Source organism: Tachyglossus aculeatus, chromosome 2 (assembly GCF_015852505.1).
Source record: "Tachyglossus aculeatus isolate mTacAcu1 chromosome 2, mTacAcu1.pri, whole genome shotgun sequence".
NCBI classification, from domain to species: Eukaryota; Metazoa; Chordata; class Mammalia; order Monotremata; family Tachyglossidae; genus Tachyglossus; species Tachyglossus aculeatus.
The window spans coordinates 73,614,312-73,632,424 of NC_052067.1; the positions used below are offsets into that span (position 1 = coordinate 73,614,312).

At 46.3% G+C, this 18,113-nt stretch overlaps 1 protein-coding gene across 2 annotated transcripts in view; it reads right to left on the reverse strand.

The window, feature by feature from the left end:
• The window catches only part of UTRN (utrophin), a 583,736-nt gene extending 573,448 nt beyond the window's left edge, over positions 1 to 10,288 (reverse strand). Inside the window, exons 1-2 of one of the 2 annotated variants that reach the window (XM_038766673.1) lie at positions 10,038 to 10,288; positions 4,554 to 4,721 (exon numbers count right to left, since the gene is read on the reverse strand). In XM_038766673.1, the coding sequence (XP_038622601.1) occupies positions 4,554 to 4,635 (82 nt within the window). In that variant the 5' untranslated portion in view covers positions 4,636 to 4,721; positions 10,038 to 10,288. The remainder of the gene's footprint in view (positions 1 to 4,553; positions 4,722 to 10,037) is intronic. The other variant, XM_038766663.1, reaches the window with a different exon arrangement.
• Positions 10,289 to 18,113: the final 7,825 nt, after the last annotated feature.

An 18,113-nucleotide genomic window follows, 5' to 3' on the forward strand; every position in this document is an offset into this window, starting at 1 on the left:
TAAGTATTATGTGCAGAGCACTGTAAATACAATCTTCAATCGTCTGGCTATATGACAATAATAACTGCAGTATTTAAGATTACTAAGAGCTGAGGTAGACAGAAAATAATCAGGTTGAACACAGTCCCTTTCCCACATGGGGCTCACAATCTATGGAGAATGGAGAACAGGTATTGTTGAATCCTCATTTAACTGATGAAGAAACTGAGGCACAGGAGTTAAGTGACTTGCCCAAGGTCATACAACAGGCAAGAGGCAGAGCCATGATCAGAACCCAGGTCCTCTGACTCCTATGCTCATGCTCTTTCCTTTTGGTGATTGCTCTTTTTTCAATTAACTACTTCAATTAAGGCTAGACCTGGACAAGATTTCACTTGACAATTGAAACCACTCTAAACTACTTTCTTAGTGGGCACAATCAAAAATAGCAAAAGATGACAAATACTGGAGGAGATGTATACAGTTTCATCTCACAGAAAATAAATAATTTGAGCATGATAGTTCATTTATTCTTTCATTCAATCGTATTTATTGAGCGCTTACTGAGTACAGAGCACTGTACTAGCGCTTGGGAAATACAAGTCGGCAACATATAGATGGTCCCTACTTTGCTTAGAAACAAAAAAGTCAAGCCTAAACCAAGAGAAAAGTCCTTCTGTTAATCTCTCACTGAAATTTCAAATAGTAAGAACCTACCTGAACAACACTTTTAAACATTGGTCATTTTGCGAGTTTAGACTTTACATTTGATTTGTGGTGAGTTGTTTTACAGAAAACAGTAGTCCCTATCATTTACCTTGAGATTTAACTTGTGCTGGCATCCATTCCCACATTTTAAGGACATGTGCATAACTATTTCTGACCAACAGATGAACTTGAAAAAAACCCAATACCATCCACTGTCTGGCAAGTGGGACACATCAAGAATAGCTCTTCCCCCCGAGAATCCTATATGCCAATACACTGGGTTTCGGGAAAGGAGTCCCTTGCCATTTTCCCACCGTGCCACCCTAGGTCTTTGCTCCCGACACGCCCTGCGAATTACGAGGAACTCAAGCCCTACCAATATTAGAACTCTGGGTGATCTGGGCAGTAGTGCCATGAAGTCACCACCATTCCCCTTTATTATTTCAGTTTATGCTTTTTTCACGTTTCCATTGTTTTCATCCTTCTGCATGTGTTGGTTGCCTGACAACTGCCCCACTATTCTTAGGACTCTATACCCTTGGAGAGCCGGGAACTCTGCACCTCCTCAATATTTTTTCCCCTGAGTTTGGTACAGTGCTTTACTATTATATTATTACAACTAGTTGTTTGTGCATTAATAAATCAATTCTGCCCCTGGTTTCCCCTTCCTCCCCACCAGACATCACCTACCAAAATTTTCTCAAGAATTATTTAAAAAAAGCAATTTCTGGAGACAAAATTCTAAGTTTCTTCTTGCTTATAGTATATGCAGGACTAGACAGCATCTTCTTGAGCTTTTACCAAGAGCACCTAGTACAGCACCACACTCATGAACCCTTGGTTTCTCCTAGAGAATAGTTCTGCCTTCTTGTCAGTTCATGCCTCACAATAACTCCATTATTCACCCCTTCCTCTTCACCCAAGCTGGCACCACGCTGGGGCCAGCATCTGTCCTAGCCCCAGCTCAACAACTACATCAACCCCTTTGCTGAACTCCCTGCTCCAGTGCCTCCGCCAGAGGAAAGACTCCATCATAAGCATTCACTTGATCCATCCAACCATTTCCCTTTCCCCAATTCCCAGGGTCCAGCCATGCAGAAAAGATGCTGCCTCTCCCCCAGGGACAACGGTGCTCCCATGGTTCCCTGCTCCAGCCCGGCAAATGACTCCATATGCAGCAAACCTGCCCAACTTTTAGAAGGTTGAGAAGGTCAGCAGCGTGGCCCTGCAGCTGTGACTTCTCTGACTAGTGGTCTGAGTTCTGTGGAGTCTAAAATCCTGCTGCTCCTTTCATGTTTATCCTTGCTTTTGTCTCGTTTATCTTTGTTCACTCTTCCTTATGTGATCTTGGCACACCCCTGTCCCCTGGCTCAGTTCTTAGATTGCAAGCCCCTGGGGGCCAGGGACTACACATCTCACCCATGCATTTCTTCATCAGTGCTTAGTACAATGGCTTATACACAGTAAGTGCTAAATTAACTTAATATTACTACTACTACTCTCCAGTCAATATTTCACTCCACTACCTGGTCACTGGACTAATGTGCTGCCCTGTCTCTCTGCTCCACAAAATTTATTCAGTAGTTACCCATTCCCCCTCTCCATAACAAGCAAAACCTTCTGACCACTGGTTTTAAGGCTCTTAATCAGTTCTCCCCTCGACTTATCCTCACTCCTCATCCACTACTGTCTTCCTGTCAGTTCATGCCTCACAGTATCTCCATTATTTTCCCCTTCCTCTTCACCCAAACTGGCACCATGCTGGGGCCGGAATCTGTTCTAGCCCCAGCTCAACTACTACATCAACCTCTTTGCTGAAAACTCCCTGCTCCAGTGTATCCCCCAAAAAGAGAGGCTCCATCATAAGAATTCACTTGAGCCATTCCAACCATTTCCCTGTCCCCGATTCCCAGGGTCCAGCCACACAGAAAAGATGCTGCCTCTCCCCCAGGGACAACGGTGCTCCCATGCTCCACCTCACATGTTTCACTTCTCTCATGCCAACCTCTCATTGTGCCTCATTCTCACCACTCTTGCCCCACACTTCTTGCTCACACTCTCCCTTCTGCCTGAAACTCTCCCCGCTTTATAAGCGGTAGACCACTGCTCTCCTTATGTTTAAGGTGTTTCTGAAATCACATCCTCTCCAGGAGGACACCCGTGATTAGTTTCTCATCTCCACACCTTGTTCCCCCAAACCAAGTGCCACTTTAAGACTTCTGCATCACTTCTGTATCACCAGGCAATTGACTACTCAGACCCTCCACCCACTGTATTTACATCTACATATATTTACATTCTTTGCTTTTTATCTGTAAACTATTTTAGTATCTTACCTCCTTGCTATACTGCAAGCACCTCCAGGGCAGGGATCATGAATACCAACAATACTGAGTTCTTCCAAGTGCTTAGTATAATGCTCTGCAGCAAGTGAGACACTCAAATACTATCAATTAATTGATTTATTATTGAGATGGAGCATTCAGGGTCCAAATCAATGGGAAAACATCATTGGCCTTGTGTCCATTTATCTTGAGAAAACCCAAAGAGTGAAGGAACAATTAAAAGAAAACAGCCCTATGTTTTATGGAAGAAAAAGGATTATTCTGTCTTTCTAGTCCCTATATCAAACTAAATTTAACCTCTTACTGTAACACACCAAGTCCAGGCACTAAGCAGCTGCTCGACAGGATATGATTCTGGACCTAGACATACAGGAGCTAAATTCTCAATGTGTAATTAGGTGGTTGTTACCTAGGAGATAAAAGGCACAGATGTACCATTAAAAGTTCTTAAATTATTTGATAGTTCCTTAATAAAGGAGATTCAGTAAAGTTGTACTATTCTCATTAGTACAGCATTTTAAAAGCTAGTTATTTTTAGGGCTAGGGCAAGTACAGAGAGAAATATCAAGGAGCTTTATGCAGAGGAAAGTGGTCTCAAACTGATAAGAGCCATTCTTTTCAATCTTACAGTGTTACTGAATTGGAATACACCTAAATTCTATTACAGAGATAACATTGTTAGAAAATCCCACAATAATGCTAAACCAATTAACACAAGCATTTCTTCCAACACTGTAGCAAGCTGTGTCCAAGAAGGATCACACTGTTGAATGAACATTCCCTAACAGCATTCTAATCAAGATGCATACTGTAAATACAAAAGCAGAACTGATTGTACAGAAACCGCATTCTCTTTGAGGTCAATTTACAAAGAGGAAAGGGATGTTTGAATTTAATTAGAGGTAACTCGCCATAACTGGCATAGAAAAAATAAAAAAGGCAGAACTGTGTCTTTAAAAACCACAGGAAAAATGTTTCTGAAATTATGTTAATTATATGTTTAGGTAAAAGATATCTGCTATTTATCACTCTTATTTTCAAGATCTTCAAAAGTTAAAATCATCAATTATAGCCCTCAAAACCTCAAGCACCTGGATTTACCACATAAACCTTTCCAATACAGGAAGATACAAATGTCAGTTGTAACTGAATGACAATACCTTTGTTTATTAAGACCATAAAATATTCCAAAAAATGAAAAGTACCCAGAGATTTTTGCAGCTGTTTCAATGAGCAAGCAAGTGAACACAAAGGAAACTGATGAAACTGTTTTTCAGAAGAAAATAGGAAACACATGGTTACGGTGGAAACTTATGCAATGACAAAACTAATCAAACAGTACTAGACAGTCAAACTGGGGAAGATACAAGTTCTGGCTATCTGGTAGGACTAAAAAACTAAATGTCTCCTTCCCAGTATTTTAGGCATAATTTGTAGCAGTTGCTTGGGCAAGGGTGAATGAGGTAAAGGAAATTAAAAAGATAGAATAAAATAAAGAAAAAGAACATGGCTATTACATACCTGATCTGGACTTAATGATGTCACTGAATTCACTGTTCGACCCCTCATCGGGTCTGTCATCTTGCTCCCCACACTTTGCCATCCTTGCAGAGACTTAATCTTAAAGCCTTATGAAGTCCTCTTTTAAGAATAGATCCTTTCTATGCAGGTCTGGTTTGGCATCAATACCTAAAAGAAAAAGTTGAGTTTTTTCCCCTTTTTATAGTATTTGTTAAGTGCTTACTATATGTCAGACACTGTTCTAAGGGCTGGGGTAGATTCAAGCTAATCAGGTTGGATCTAGTCCATGCCCCAAATGTACTATTCTCCATTCAGTCTTAATCTCCATTTTACAGATGAAGTAAATGAGGCACAGAGAAGTTAAGTGACATGCCCAAGGACACACAGCAGGCAAGTGGCAGAGCAGGCATTAGAACCCACTTCCTTCAAGAACTTCATCAAGAAGAGATGCTCAGCTATGGTTTCCACTAGGCTTTTCTTTATTTCAGGTTGTCTCTGTAGTTAAAAGTCATAAGCATATCTGCATTTGACTTCTGTATGAGTTTGCACATAGTTATTCTTAGTTTTAGCTTATCCACTTTTAACTCTCCTCCCTTTCCACGATAGTGCAAGTACACAGCAGAATGGGAAGAGACAAAGAGGGACTGATCAGGAAATCTCATCTTACTGGAGTGACCTACAGAACATAATGGGGGGAACAGGGAGGAATATGTATCCTGAAGAATCAGTTTGGGGATCAGATATATCACACACTCAGCTGTGATCAGAGTTCTCCCAAATGGTCCACCGATGTTTTCCTACAACCTTCACTTTCCCCCTCCATTTTCCTTCCTTTCCCTTCTCCCCACTCACTTTCCTTGGGTCTACGTGCTCCTCAGTGTCTGCCAAACCCTTCTGAAATGGGGAATTCATGGGCTGGAAGGACAGCCACATGAAATTTTAACTTGGAGACTTCATTCTAGGAAGGCCTGTAAAAGTTATAAGCTAAAAATACATAAGGTTCTTTTAAGCAGCTTGTGTCTTCATCATCACTCCCTACTGAGAGCAAAACCCTGCCCTGGAATGTACACTTGTGAGCTGAGATTAAAAGTCCTTGGAAAGGGACTATTGGTTAGATCATCAGAGGAGTTTGGAGGACCGGCTGGGATGGAAAGGGCCATGAGAAGGGAGATAAATTTGTCATAATGGGAAGACACCAGGCACCTCATTATCCTTTTTTCAAAACAGCCGAGAAAGTTTCCTGGCACCTAGGAGCGCCAGAGACACCCGGGGAAGGAGTTAAGGGGAGGCCGGTTCTGCAACCCACATTTCTCTTTCTGTTGCTTTCTAACATGGGCAGGAAATTTCCAGCAAACCCAACCGAGCGAGTCAAACCTCTTCCCTCGTCTCTGTCCCGGGGGGCTCCTAAAAGGGTGGAAGAGCTCCCCGGGGCTGTGTCAGGAAGGCAAGTCGCCCTGGAATCCAGCTGCAAGCCCACCAGTGCCCACCACCTCCAAAGAGCCCTGGGGGCAGGGGCCAAAGACATTTACTCATTCTTGGACAAAGCTGCCAAAGGAGGTGGGTCCAAGGAGCCGCCAGCCTGCCGCACACGGAGGCTGGCAGGGGCCTGGGCAAGCCTCTGGCCACTAGCCCCTCCCCGACGCCCACTTCCAAGGGACGCGGCATCAATTGCTTGGTATGTCTCCCCACCCTTCACCCAGAAGCTGTCGCCCAGGCTGCACGTTTGTTTACGCTTTCCCTGGCGCTCAGCACAGAGTAGGAGCTCAATACAGCACTTGTATATATTTGTAAAGATTTATCACTCTACTTACTTGTACATATTTACTATTCTATTTATTTTGTTAATGATGCACATTATAGCTATAATTCTGCTCGTTCTGATGATTATGACACCTGTCTACATGTTTTGTTTTGTTGTCTGTCTCCCCCTTCAAGACTGTGAGCCCACTGTTCAGTAGGGACCGTTTCTATATGTTGCTGACTTGTACTTCCCAAGCGCTTAGTACAGTAAGCGCTCAATAAATACGATTGAATGAATAATGATGTGTATAGCTCTATAACGGTATTTATACTGATGCTATTGACGCCTGTTTACTTGTTTTGATTTCTGCCTCCCCCCTTCTAGAATGTGAGCCTGTTGTGGGAAGAGAGTGTCTCTATTTGTTGCCGAATTGTACTTTCCTGGCACTTAGTACAGTGCTCTGTACACAGTAAGCGCTCAATAAATGACTGAATGAATGAAACGTGGCTCAGTGGAAAGAGCACGGACTTGGGAGTCAGAGGTCATGGGTTCTAATCCCAACTCCACCATTTGTCAGCTGTGTGACTTTGGGCAAGTCACTTCACTTCTCTGTGCCTCAGTTACCTCATCTGTAAAATGGGAATTAAGACTGTGAGCCCCACGTGGGACAACCTGATTACCCTGTATATACCCTAGCACTTAAAACAGTGCTTGGCAAACAGTAAGCGCTTAAATACCACAATTACTATTGAGCGCTTACTGTGTGCTGAGCACTGTACTAAGCATTCAGAAAGTACAATGCAGCAATAAAGAGAGACAATCCCTGCCCATAACAGGCTCACAGTCTACTGGGGGTGGGGGTGGCGGGGGAGAGACAAACATCAAAACAAGTAAACAGTCATCAATATAAATAGAATTATAGATATAGACATATATACATAAGTGCTGTGGGGCGGCAGGGGGGGAGATCAAAGGGAGCGAGTCAGGGTGACGCAGAAGGGGGGAGCTGAGGAAAAGCGGGGCTCAATCTGGGAAGGCCTCTTGGAGGAGGTGTGCCTTCAGCGCAGAGGGCACGTTGCGAATGTGAGCTCGTCCTCTAGACTGGAAGCTCTTTGTGGGCAGGGAATCAAACAATCGTATTTATTGAGCGCTTACTATGTGCAGAGCACTGTACTAAGCACTTGGGAAGTACAAGGTGGCAACATATAGAGACAGTCCCTACCCAACAGTGGGCTCACAGTCTAGAAGGGGCTAGAAGTGGGCTCACAGTCTATGACATCTATGTGATGTCATAGTGAACTCTCCCAAGCGCTTAGTACAGTGCTTTGCACACAGTAAGTGCTCAATAAATAAAATCATTAATAATAATAACCGGCCCCTAGTTGCTCGTGGTTTGTAGCCAAATCCTCCCCACTTGGGGGATCTGCTCCTTTGCTCCACTCAAGCCGAGCACACTTCCTTATCTCCCTGGAAGGGATATACTCTGCTGTAGTGAGCCCTCCCAAACAGTTCTACTTGGTAAGAGCTTACTGTGTGCCAAGCGCTTAGTACAGTGCACTGCACACAGTAAGCGCTCAATAAATACGATCGAATGAATATATCATTCAGTGCAGAGCACTGTACTAAGCGCTTGGGAAGTACAAGTTGGCAACATATAGAGACAGTCCCTACCCAACAACAGGCTCACAGTCTAGAAGGGGGAGACAGATGACAAAACAAAACAAAACATGGGGACGGGTGTCAAGTTGTCAGAACAAATAGAATTAAAGTTAAATGCACATCATTAACAGAATAAATAGAATAGTAAATATGTACAAGTAAAATAAATAGGGTTCATTATGAACTGGGGTGCCCTCTCGCTCCACACTCAGCCCTCATTCATTCATTTAATCGTATTTATTGAGCACTCACTGTGTGCAGAGCACTGCACCAAGCGCTTAGGAATTCGGCAATATATGCCAGTTAATCAAGTTGGACACAGTCCCGGTCCCATATTGGGTTTACAGTCTTACATCCAGCACTCAGAACAGTGCTTCACACATAGTAAGCACTTAAATGCCATCATTATTGTTATTATTATTAAGAAGCATGGTGGCTTAGTGGAAAGAGCCCGGGCTTGGGAGTCAGAGGTCGTGGGTTCTATTCCCGCCGCCGCCACTTGTCTGCTGTGTGACCTTGGACAGGTCACAACTTCTCTGAGCCTCAATTCCCTCCTTTGTAAAATGGGGATGAAGACTGTGAGTCCCACGTGGGACAACCTGATCACCCTGTATCCCCCCCAAAGCTTAGAACCGTGCTTTGCACATAGTAAGCTCTTAATAAATGCCATTATTATTATTATTATTCCCCGGCTCCGCCAATTGTCAGCTGTGTGACTTTGAGCAAGTCACTTAACTTCTCTGTGCCTCAATTTCCTCATTTGTAAAATGGGGATAAAGACTGTGAGCCCCACGTGGGACAACCTGATCACCCTGCATCCCCCCCAGAGCTTAGAACCGTGCTTTGCACATAGTAAGCACTTAATAAATGCCATTATTATTATTCCCCGGCTCCGCCAATTGTCAGCTGTGTGACTTTGGGCAAGTCACTTAACTTCTCTGTGCCTCAATATCCTCATTTGTAAAATGGGGATGAAGACTATGAGCCCCACGTGGAACAACCTGATCACCCTGCATCCCCCCCAGAGCTTAGAACCGTGCTTTGCACATAATAAGCACTTAATAAATGCCATTATTATTATTATTATTCCCCGGCTCCGCCAATTGTCAGCTGTGTGACTTTGGGCAAGTCACTTAACTTCTCTGTGCCTCAATATCCTCATTTGTAAAATGGGGATGAAGACTGTGAGCCCCCCGTGGGACAACCTGATCACCCTATATCCCCCCCAGAGCTTAGAACCGTGCTTTGCACATAGTAAGCGCTTAATAAATGCCATTATTATTATTCCTCAGGGGGGAGGGGTCCGCGTCCCCACGACCCTCGTGGGAAAATCACTATGCTCAAGTCCTCTACCTTTTGAGGGGGAGGGTCGTACGAGATCCTTTCCTGAACGGCTCTCCCCTGCATTTTCGGGGAGACGACTCTACAACAAGTCTGAGCAAAAAAGGAGGAGGACGAAGAGAAGCAGCGTGGCTCAGTGGAAAAGAGCAGGGGCTTTGGAGTCAAAGGTCATGGGTTCAAATCCCGACCCTGCCAACTGTCAGCTGTGAGACTTTGGGCAAGTCACAACTTCTCTGGGCCTTAGTTCCCTCATCTGTAAAATGGGGATTAAGACTGTAAGCCTCCCGTGGGACAACATGATCACCTTGTAACCTCCCCAGCGCTTGGAACAGTGCTTTGCACATAGTAAGCGCTTAATAAATGCTATCATTATTATTACCGGAGCCGAGGTGGGATCACCGCCTCGGGCCCATCAATAATGCACGTGTTTTACCTGCTGCTGGGACCGACCCTCCCCCACCCACTTGTCTCCCCGCCCCAACGCGGTTCGCTTCGTTTTTAGGGGGGGGAAAACCCGGAATAATACCTAAAAGGGAAATACTTTGGTTGTGCAATCGCAACCAAAATAAAGATTAAGTACCGTCCCCTTCTACACTGTGAGCTACCCGTTGTTGGGTAGGGGCCGTCTCTCCATGCTGCCGACTTATCTTTCCCAAGCGCTTAGCACAGCGCTCTGCGCACAGTAAGCGCTCAGTAAATACGATTGAATCAGTGAATATTTTTTAAAAAAGGAAAAAGCCCACCTGGAATCGGCGGCACACGCACCAAGGTTGCCTGATATACAAATGTTTTCCCTTGAGCGAGGAACCGCAAGAGGGATCGGGCTGGTCTTTGGCAGTTTCAGGGGTCCAGTTGGCTCCTTCTCCACCGAGTTGCGGCGGTTCCCGCCCCTGGGACGGCCGAACGGCACAACTTTGTGGGCGCGACTTGTTACCGTCCCTTCCCGCTTCTTCTGCTCCTGGTCCTGGTCCTGCTGGGGCCGGGGGCTTCCCCTTTGTTGGAAGGGAAAGGCGGGGAGGCGTCTCCCCCGCTCCGGTCCCCGGCAGGGCACAGGCTGCGGCCGGCGCCCCGAGGGCTGGGCGGGGGGCGGGGCCGGCTCTTGCCCCGAAGTGCCGCGCCTGCTACACCGCCCGCTCCCGGAACTTTGTTCCCGGAGCTCTCCTCTGTTCTGCTGTGCTCTCCTCTCCTCTCCTGTCCCGTCCCGTCCCCTCCCTTCTCCGCCCCGGGCTAAGTCACCGCCGCGAGCCGGGCTGAGGCTGCGGCGGCCGCTGGGCTCCGGAGCCGGGAACGTGGCGCGACCCAGTCACCTGACCGCCCGGACTGTCAATCATCCCAGCTGGAGAGCCGGACTTCCCTGCCCTCTCCTCCCCTCTTCCCTCCCCTCCTTTCCTCTCCTCCCCTCTTCCCTCCCCTCCTCTCCACTCTCCTTCCCTCCCCTCCTTTCCTCTCCTCTCTCCTTCCCTCCCCTCCTTTCCTCTCCTCTCTCCTTCCCTCCCCTCCTTTCCTCTTCTCTCTCCTTCCCTCCCCTCCTTTCCTCTCCCCTCTCCTTCCCTCCCCTCCTTCTTCCCCTCCCTTCCTCCCCCTTTCTTCCCTTTCCCTCCCCTCCTCTTTCCTCTCTCCTTCCCTCCCCTCTCTCCTTCCCTCCCCTCCTCCCCCCTTTCTTCCCTTTCCTTCCCCTCCTCCCCCCTTTCTTCCCTTTCCTTCCCCTCCTTTCCTCTCCTCCCCCTCCTTTCCTCTCCCCTTCCCTCCCCTCCTTTCTCTTCCCCTCCCCTCCTCTCCCCTCCCTTCCTCTCCCCTTTCTTCCCTTTCCCTCCCCTCCTCTCCCCTTTCTTCCCTTTCCCTCCCCTCCTTTCCTCTCTTCCCTCCCCTCCCTTCCTCTCCCCTTTCTTCCCTTTCCCTCCCCTCCTTTCCTCACCTGTCTCCTTCCCTTCCCTCCCTTCCTCTCCCCTTTCTTCCCTTTCCTTCCCTCCTCTCCCCCTTCTTCCCTTTCCTTCCCTCCTCTCCCCCTTCTTCCCTTTCCTTCCCCTCCTTTCCTCTACTCTCTCTTTCCCTCCCCTTCCCTTTCTCTTCCCTTCTCCTCCCCTTCTCTCCCCTCCCCTTCCCTCCCCTCCCGTCCCCTCCTCTTCCCTCATTGATTCATTCAGTCGTATTTATTGAGCGCTTACTGTTTGCAGGGCACTGTACTAAGCGCTTGGGAAGTACAAGTCGGCTACAGAGACGGTCCCTACCCAACAACGGGCTCACACTGTCCCCTCCCTTTTCCTCCCTCCCCTTCCCTCCCTTAATAATAATAATAATGGCATTTGTTAATCGCTTACTATGTACATAGCACTGTCCTAGGCGCTGGGGAGGATACAAGGTGATCAGGTTGTCCCACGTGGAGCTCACAGTCTTAATCCCCATTTTACAGATGAGGTAACTGAGGCACAGAGAAGTTAAGTGACTTGCCCAAGGTCACACAGCTGACAATTAGCGGAGCCGGGATTTGAACCCATGACCTCTGACTCCCAAGCTATAGTCATTCATTCATTCAGTCGTATTTATTGAGCGCTTACTGTGTGCAGAGCACTGGACTAAGACTTTGGGGAGTTCAAGTCGGCAACAGAGACGGTCCTTACCCAACAGCGGGCTCACAGCGTCCCCTCCCTTTCCCTCTTCCCTTCCTTTCCCTCCCCTCCTCTTCCCTCTCTTTCCCTCCCCTTCCCTTTCTCTTCCCTTCTCCCCCCCTTCTCTCCCCTCCCCTTCCCTCCCCTCCCGTCCCCTCCTCTTCCCTCATTGATTCATTCAGTCGTATTTATTGAGCGCTTACTGTTTGCAGGGCACTGTACTAAGCGCTTGGGAAGTACAAGTCGGCTACAGAGACGGTCCCTACCCAACAACGGGCTCACACTGTCCCCTCCCTTTTCCTCCCTCCCCTTCCCTCCCTTAATAATAATAATAATGGCATTTGTTAATCGCTTACTATGTACATAGCACTGTCCTAGGCGCTGGGGAGGATACAAGGTGATCAGGTTGTCCCACGTGGAGCTCACAGTCTTAATCCCCATTTTACAGATGAGGTAACTGAGGCACAGAGAAGTTAAGTGACTTGCCCAAGGTCACACAGCTGACAATTAGCGGAGCCGGGATTTGAACCCATGACCTCTGACTCCCAAGCTATAGTCATTCATTCATTCAGTCGTATTTATTGAGCGCTTACTGTGTGCAGAGCACTGGACTAAGACTTTAGGGAGTTCAAGTCGGCAACAGATAAAGACGGTCCCTACCCAACAACGGGCTCACAGCGTCCCCTCCCTTTCCCTCTTCCCTTCCCTCCCCTCCTCTTCCCTCCTTTCCTCTCCCCTACCCTTCCCCTTCTCTCCTTTAATAATAATGGCATTTGTTAATCGCTTACTATGTGCAAAGCACTATTCTAAGTGCTGGGGAGGATACAAGGTGATCAGGTTGTCCCACGTGGGGCTCTGAGTCTTAATCCCCATTTTACAGATGAGGTAACAGGCACAGAGAAGTTAAGTGACTTGCCCAAGCACACAGCTGACAATTGACGAAGCCGAGATTTGAACCCATAACCTTCCCGTCCCCTCCACGACCTGGCCCGGCAGTCCAGACCTGCCTCCGCCGCCCCCAGCCCCTTCCTCGAGTTTTGAGGAAGCTCCCCTCGGGGGGCGATCGTCCCTCCCGTACCTCGGCCCGGTTAGCCCGGTCTACACGGGGGGAGTGGGAAGGGCGGGGGAAAAACTGAAATACAATCTCCTTCATTCAGATTATCCTAGAATAGGAGACACGCCCCTCCAGCAAGTGGGTCTCTGGTTACGGTTATTCTTCTTTCTTTGTCCCCCCTCACCCCAAACCTCGCCTCATTCCAGCTCGCTGACGCTGCCGCAAGAATTTTTCCTGGTTCCAACATTTTGGCGTGTTCCTCGACTTCACAAGCCACAATCAGAGTTGGGCTGCGCTCCGAACCAATCAATCCTATTTAGTGAGCGCTTACTGTGGGCGGAACCCTGTACGGAGCACTTGGCAGAGTACAGTATAAAACAGTTGGTGGACATGTTTCCCCAACCACAACGACTTACAGTTTAGAGGGAAGATGCTTTTCCTGACGGTGAGACTAGTTCCATGAATGTGGGTGTCTTGAGTGAGAATCTCTTGCCTACTTGGGCCAGGAAAATATAGTTGTGCACCCTTTCTGCTCCCTAGCCATTTCTGTGATCACTGCCCAGGCACCAATCGGGGAGTGGGGGGAAGGGGTATGTCTATGTCTTGGTCATATTTATTAAGCATTTACTGTGTTCAGAACAGTGTACTAAGTGCTTGGGAGAATACAGTATTACAGAGTTGGTAAACACCTTCTCTGCCCACAAGAAGCTTTCAGTCCTACCATCAGCATGACGTGTGTTTGAGTTGTGTTTGCCATAATGATGATGGTTTGTACTGAGGGGTCTCCAATGCCAGACAGACTGCATCTATCAGCAGCCTTACAATGCATGTCTTAAACAACAGAATATCACTAACACCTCAACAACATCAGACATCCAATCTGTCTCTATGATTTAGTATCCCATTTTGTTGCATATAATAATAATAATAATAATAATGGTATTTGTTAAATCCTTAACTATGTTCCAGGCATCTACTAAGTGCTGGGGTGGATACAAGCAGATTAGGTTGAACACAGTCCCTGTCCCATGTGGGGCTCACAGTCTCAATCCCTATTTTTCAGATAAGATAACTGAGGCCCAGGTAAGTTAAGTGACATGCCCAAGGTCACACAGCAGACAAGTGGTAGAGCCGGGCTTAGAACCCATGACCTTTTGACTCCCAGAGCCATGGTCTATCCACTACACTATGCTGCTTCTCCATCATACTCACAGTTCCTTAATAGGAGTTCAGAAGACCTTTTCTATTTCTTTGGGGAAACCAATGGAAGACAAAAATGAGAAAGAAAATCAGTAAAAACACCCAGTTGTATTTTAAACAAGTAAACAGACTGGAGAGGGAAAAAACCAACAACATCAAAGCAGGGCTTACCCAGGAAAGTGTGGTTGTGTTAAGGAGTGGGATGGCATCGCCACATTCCTACTTCTGGACAGATTTGATACATCTGGTCCCAGCAATTGTTTAACAGTGATACAAACCCCCTGACAGCTACCACTCCGGTGAGAAAAGACTTCCTTAAAAACCAGATCCCATGTCTCATCTGTCATTAGCCAATCCAGTCTTATTCAGTGCCATTATACCCACCCCAAATGCCATTATTTCTGGGTGATGAATTCTCATCTTCATGCAATGCCCTGGTTAGAGGGTGTACAACATGGAAGTGAAACTTGTAGAGAGTGAAGGGTTAGGATGGTAAAAATTAAAAACCCATGCTCCCCACCAAATTCACAGCCACATAGATTCAACTACTCACTCCTTTGGTGAACTCATTCGCTCCCATGGCTTCAACTATCATCACTATGCTGATGACACCCAAATCTACATCTCCACCCCTGTTCTCTCTCCCTCCCTCCAGGCTCGTATCTCCTCCTGCCTTCAGGACATCTCCATCTGGATGTCTGCTTCCCATCTAAAACTCAACACATCCAGGACTGAGCTCCTTAACTTCCCTCCCAAACCTTGTCCTCTCCCTGACTTTCCCATCACTTCCTCTCCCCCTCCTCCCCCCTCCATCCCCTCCGCCTTACCTCCTTCCCTTCCCCACAGCACCTGTATATATGTATATATGTTTGTACGTATTTATTACTCGATTCATTTATTTTACTTGTACATATTCTGTTTATTTTATTTTGTTAATTTGTTTTGTTTTGTTCTCTGTCTCCCCCTTCTAGACTGTGAGCCCACTGTTGGGTAGGGACCATCTCTATATGTTGCCAACCTGTACTTCCCAAGTGCTTAGTACAGTGCTCTGCACAAACGCTCAATAAATATGATTGAATGAATGGCACTACCATCCTTCCCATCTCACTAAGCCCGCAAACTTGGTGTCATCCTTGACTCCGCTCTCTCATTCACTCCACACATCCAATCCGTCACCAAAACCTGCCAGTCTCACCTCCGTAACATCGCCAAGATCCGCCCTTTCCTCTCCATCCAAACCGCTACCTTGCTGGTTCAATCTCTTATCCTATCCCGATTGGATTACTGCATCAGCCTCCTTTCTGATCTCCCATCCTCCTGTCTCTCCCCACTTCAGTCTATACTTTACACTGCTGCCCGGATTGTCTTTCTGCAGAAACGTTCTGGGCATGTCACTCTTCTCCTCAAAAATCTCCAGTGGTTGCCTATCAACCTTCGAATCAAGCAAAAACTCCTTGCTCTAGGCTTCAAAGCTCTCCATCACCTTGCCCCCTCCTACCTCACCTCCTTTCTCTCCTTCTACAACCCAGCCCGCACACTCCGCTCCTCTACGGCTAACCTCCTCACTGTGCCTCATTCTTGCCTGCCCCACCGTCAACCCCTGGCCCAAGTCCTGCCTCTGGCCTGGAATGCCCTCCCTCCACACATCTGCCAAACAAGCTCTTTTCCTCCCTTCAAAGCCCTACTGAGAACTCCTCCTCCAGGAGGTCTTCTCAGACTGAGCCCCCTTTTTCCTCTCCTCCTCCTCCCCTCCACATCGCTCCCCTTCCTCCCTCTGCCCTACCCCCTTCCCATCCCCACAGTCCTTGTGCATATTTGTACATATTTGTTACTTTAATTAATCATGTGTATATAGCTATAATTCTGTTCTGATGGTATTGACACCTATCTACTTGTTTTGTTTTGTTGTCTGTCTCCCCCTTCTAGACTGTGAGCCTGTTGTTGGGTAAGGACCGTCTCTACATGTTGCCAATTTGTACTTCCCAAGTGCTTAGTACAGTGCTCTGCACACAGGAAGTGCTCAGTAAATACGATTGAATGAATGACTGAATGAACTACATGTCTTCACTAACCTCATTCTCTCAGATGTTTTGAAAATCACAAAATTATTTTTTAAAATAATAAAGCCTATAATCACAAATGTGGTGGGGATTTGCCCAAAATAGACTGAGAAATGCAAGGGTGTATGCTTTGGGCATTTTTCCAGATTTGCATGGTTTTATTTGCTAAATACTATATAGGGATGAGTAATGTACTTCAGCCTGCTTCTCTGAGTCTTCTTCAAAGTTCTCACCACCAACTCTCATTTCCAATATAAAAAATTTTACAGCTAAATTGCTGCTTGGTGTTAACAGATGGAATGGTGGAATGGTAAGTGGGCAGGCAGTGCTGATTGATTGAATGAATATTTAATCGACTGCTTACATTATCCTAGATGCTGTAGGATATGACTGGACTCATCAAACCTGCGGATGCCCTTTCATTCTTTTCGGGTGACAGGGGCCACCTGGCTAAAATACACAGAATGAGAAGCAAAAAGAGTCCTTCACCAATTCAGGCATTCAAAAGGAATAAGGAAGATATAAAATCTGTCCAAAAGCAGAAAGATAATTCAGCCTGATCTTTGGTAGAACTGTGAAACTCTAATTAAGCATGTCTGAGTTTTAAAAACAGTTTAATCAGAAGTACAATTGAAAAGAATACAAAAAAGGAAACTCAAATAGAGACTTAAAACCACAAACTAGGTTATAAACTAGAAAACCTCAAAATAGATGACCAACCCCTACTTTTTTGGCCATCACATTTTTTCCAGTCATCTTAATTAGAAGATAAAACAGTTCACACCATGTGGAACTCCTTCTAAGAGCTGGAGGAAGCCAACCTCAATCAGAGCCAGGAGAACAAAGATTGTGTCTCCATTTGCCCCACCCCACCCCCACCAAGAGCTTTCTGGGGGCTTGGCTGCAACCAGGAACACTTCTTAGTGGGGCAAGGGGTAGTGAATCCCTTTGCTCCCTGGTAAATGTAGTTTCTCGTTTTCTCTCTTCAGTTCCCTTGCCAACTTTTAACCAAACTTCTGACCGGATGTTGTGAAAGCACACAGCCCACACCAAAAATTGTAACGCAGTACAGTTTTACATCCATCATTAGAAGAGAATTGCATTCAGGGTTCAATGCTTTCCAACTTAGTCTACGCAGCTATGCTAGTGGATGCCACGAGTAATCTAAGTCATTGTGTTTGAACATTTCAAATCCACCCAGAAAATTTTCCAGCTTGGACCACATGTATCATCAAAATTCCTATCATTTAGGAGTTGCTTTATGTAGACAATTGGGATTTAGAGGGACACAGGATAGACAAGGTGCAGACTACCGTGTACCACTTTGTAGAATCAGCCCAGACCATGAATTCATGATAGGTTTGAAAAAAACAAGGGAAAGCACGACCTGCACTAAGAACTTAACCAAAGATATTTTGTAGAAACCGAATACTGTGATGAGATTCAGCTATCTAGGCAGTGCAGTGTACAACATTGCTCTAATACATTGTAAAATCAAAAACAAAATAAAAAAAGTTGCTATGTCCTTTGGGAAATTGTCAGAGCAAGTTTGATAACAACTTGGCATCAAAATATAGGCCCAAATTCAGGTCTTCAGAGCTGCAGGCAGTTCTCCCTTATGGCTCCTGGGGCACAATTTCTTGAGCAATTTCATCAGGGTCATCTACAACCAACAGCAAGATAGAATCACAAGCATGGTCTTGGAATGCAGTCTTCCAACACTGACACAAAGCCTACCTCATCACAGCTTTGCCAAATTACTATAGGATAAATGACACGATAAAGAAAACAGCTGGTGTTCCATCAGTAGAATTAAGGCAAACAAAAGCAGGAGGAACAAAGGAAATGTTGTAAAGAGGTAGTGAAGCGCAGCTTTGGTATAATGTGACAGTCTGTTGC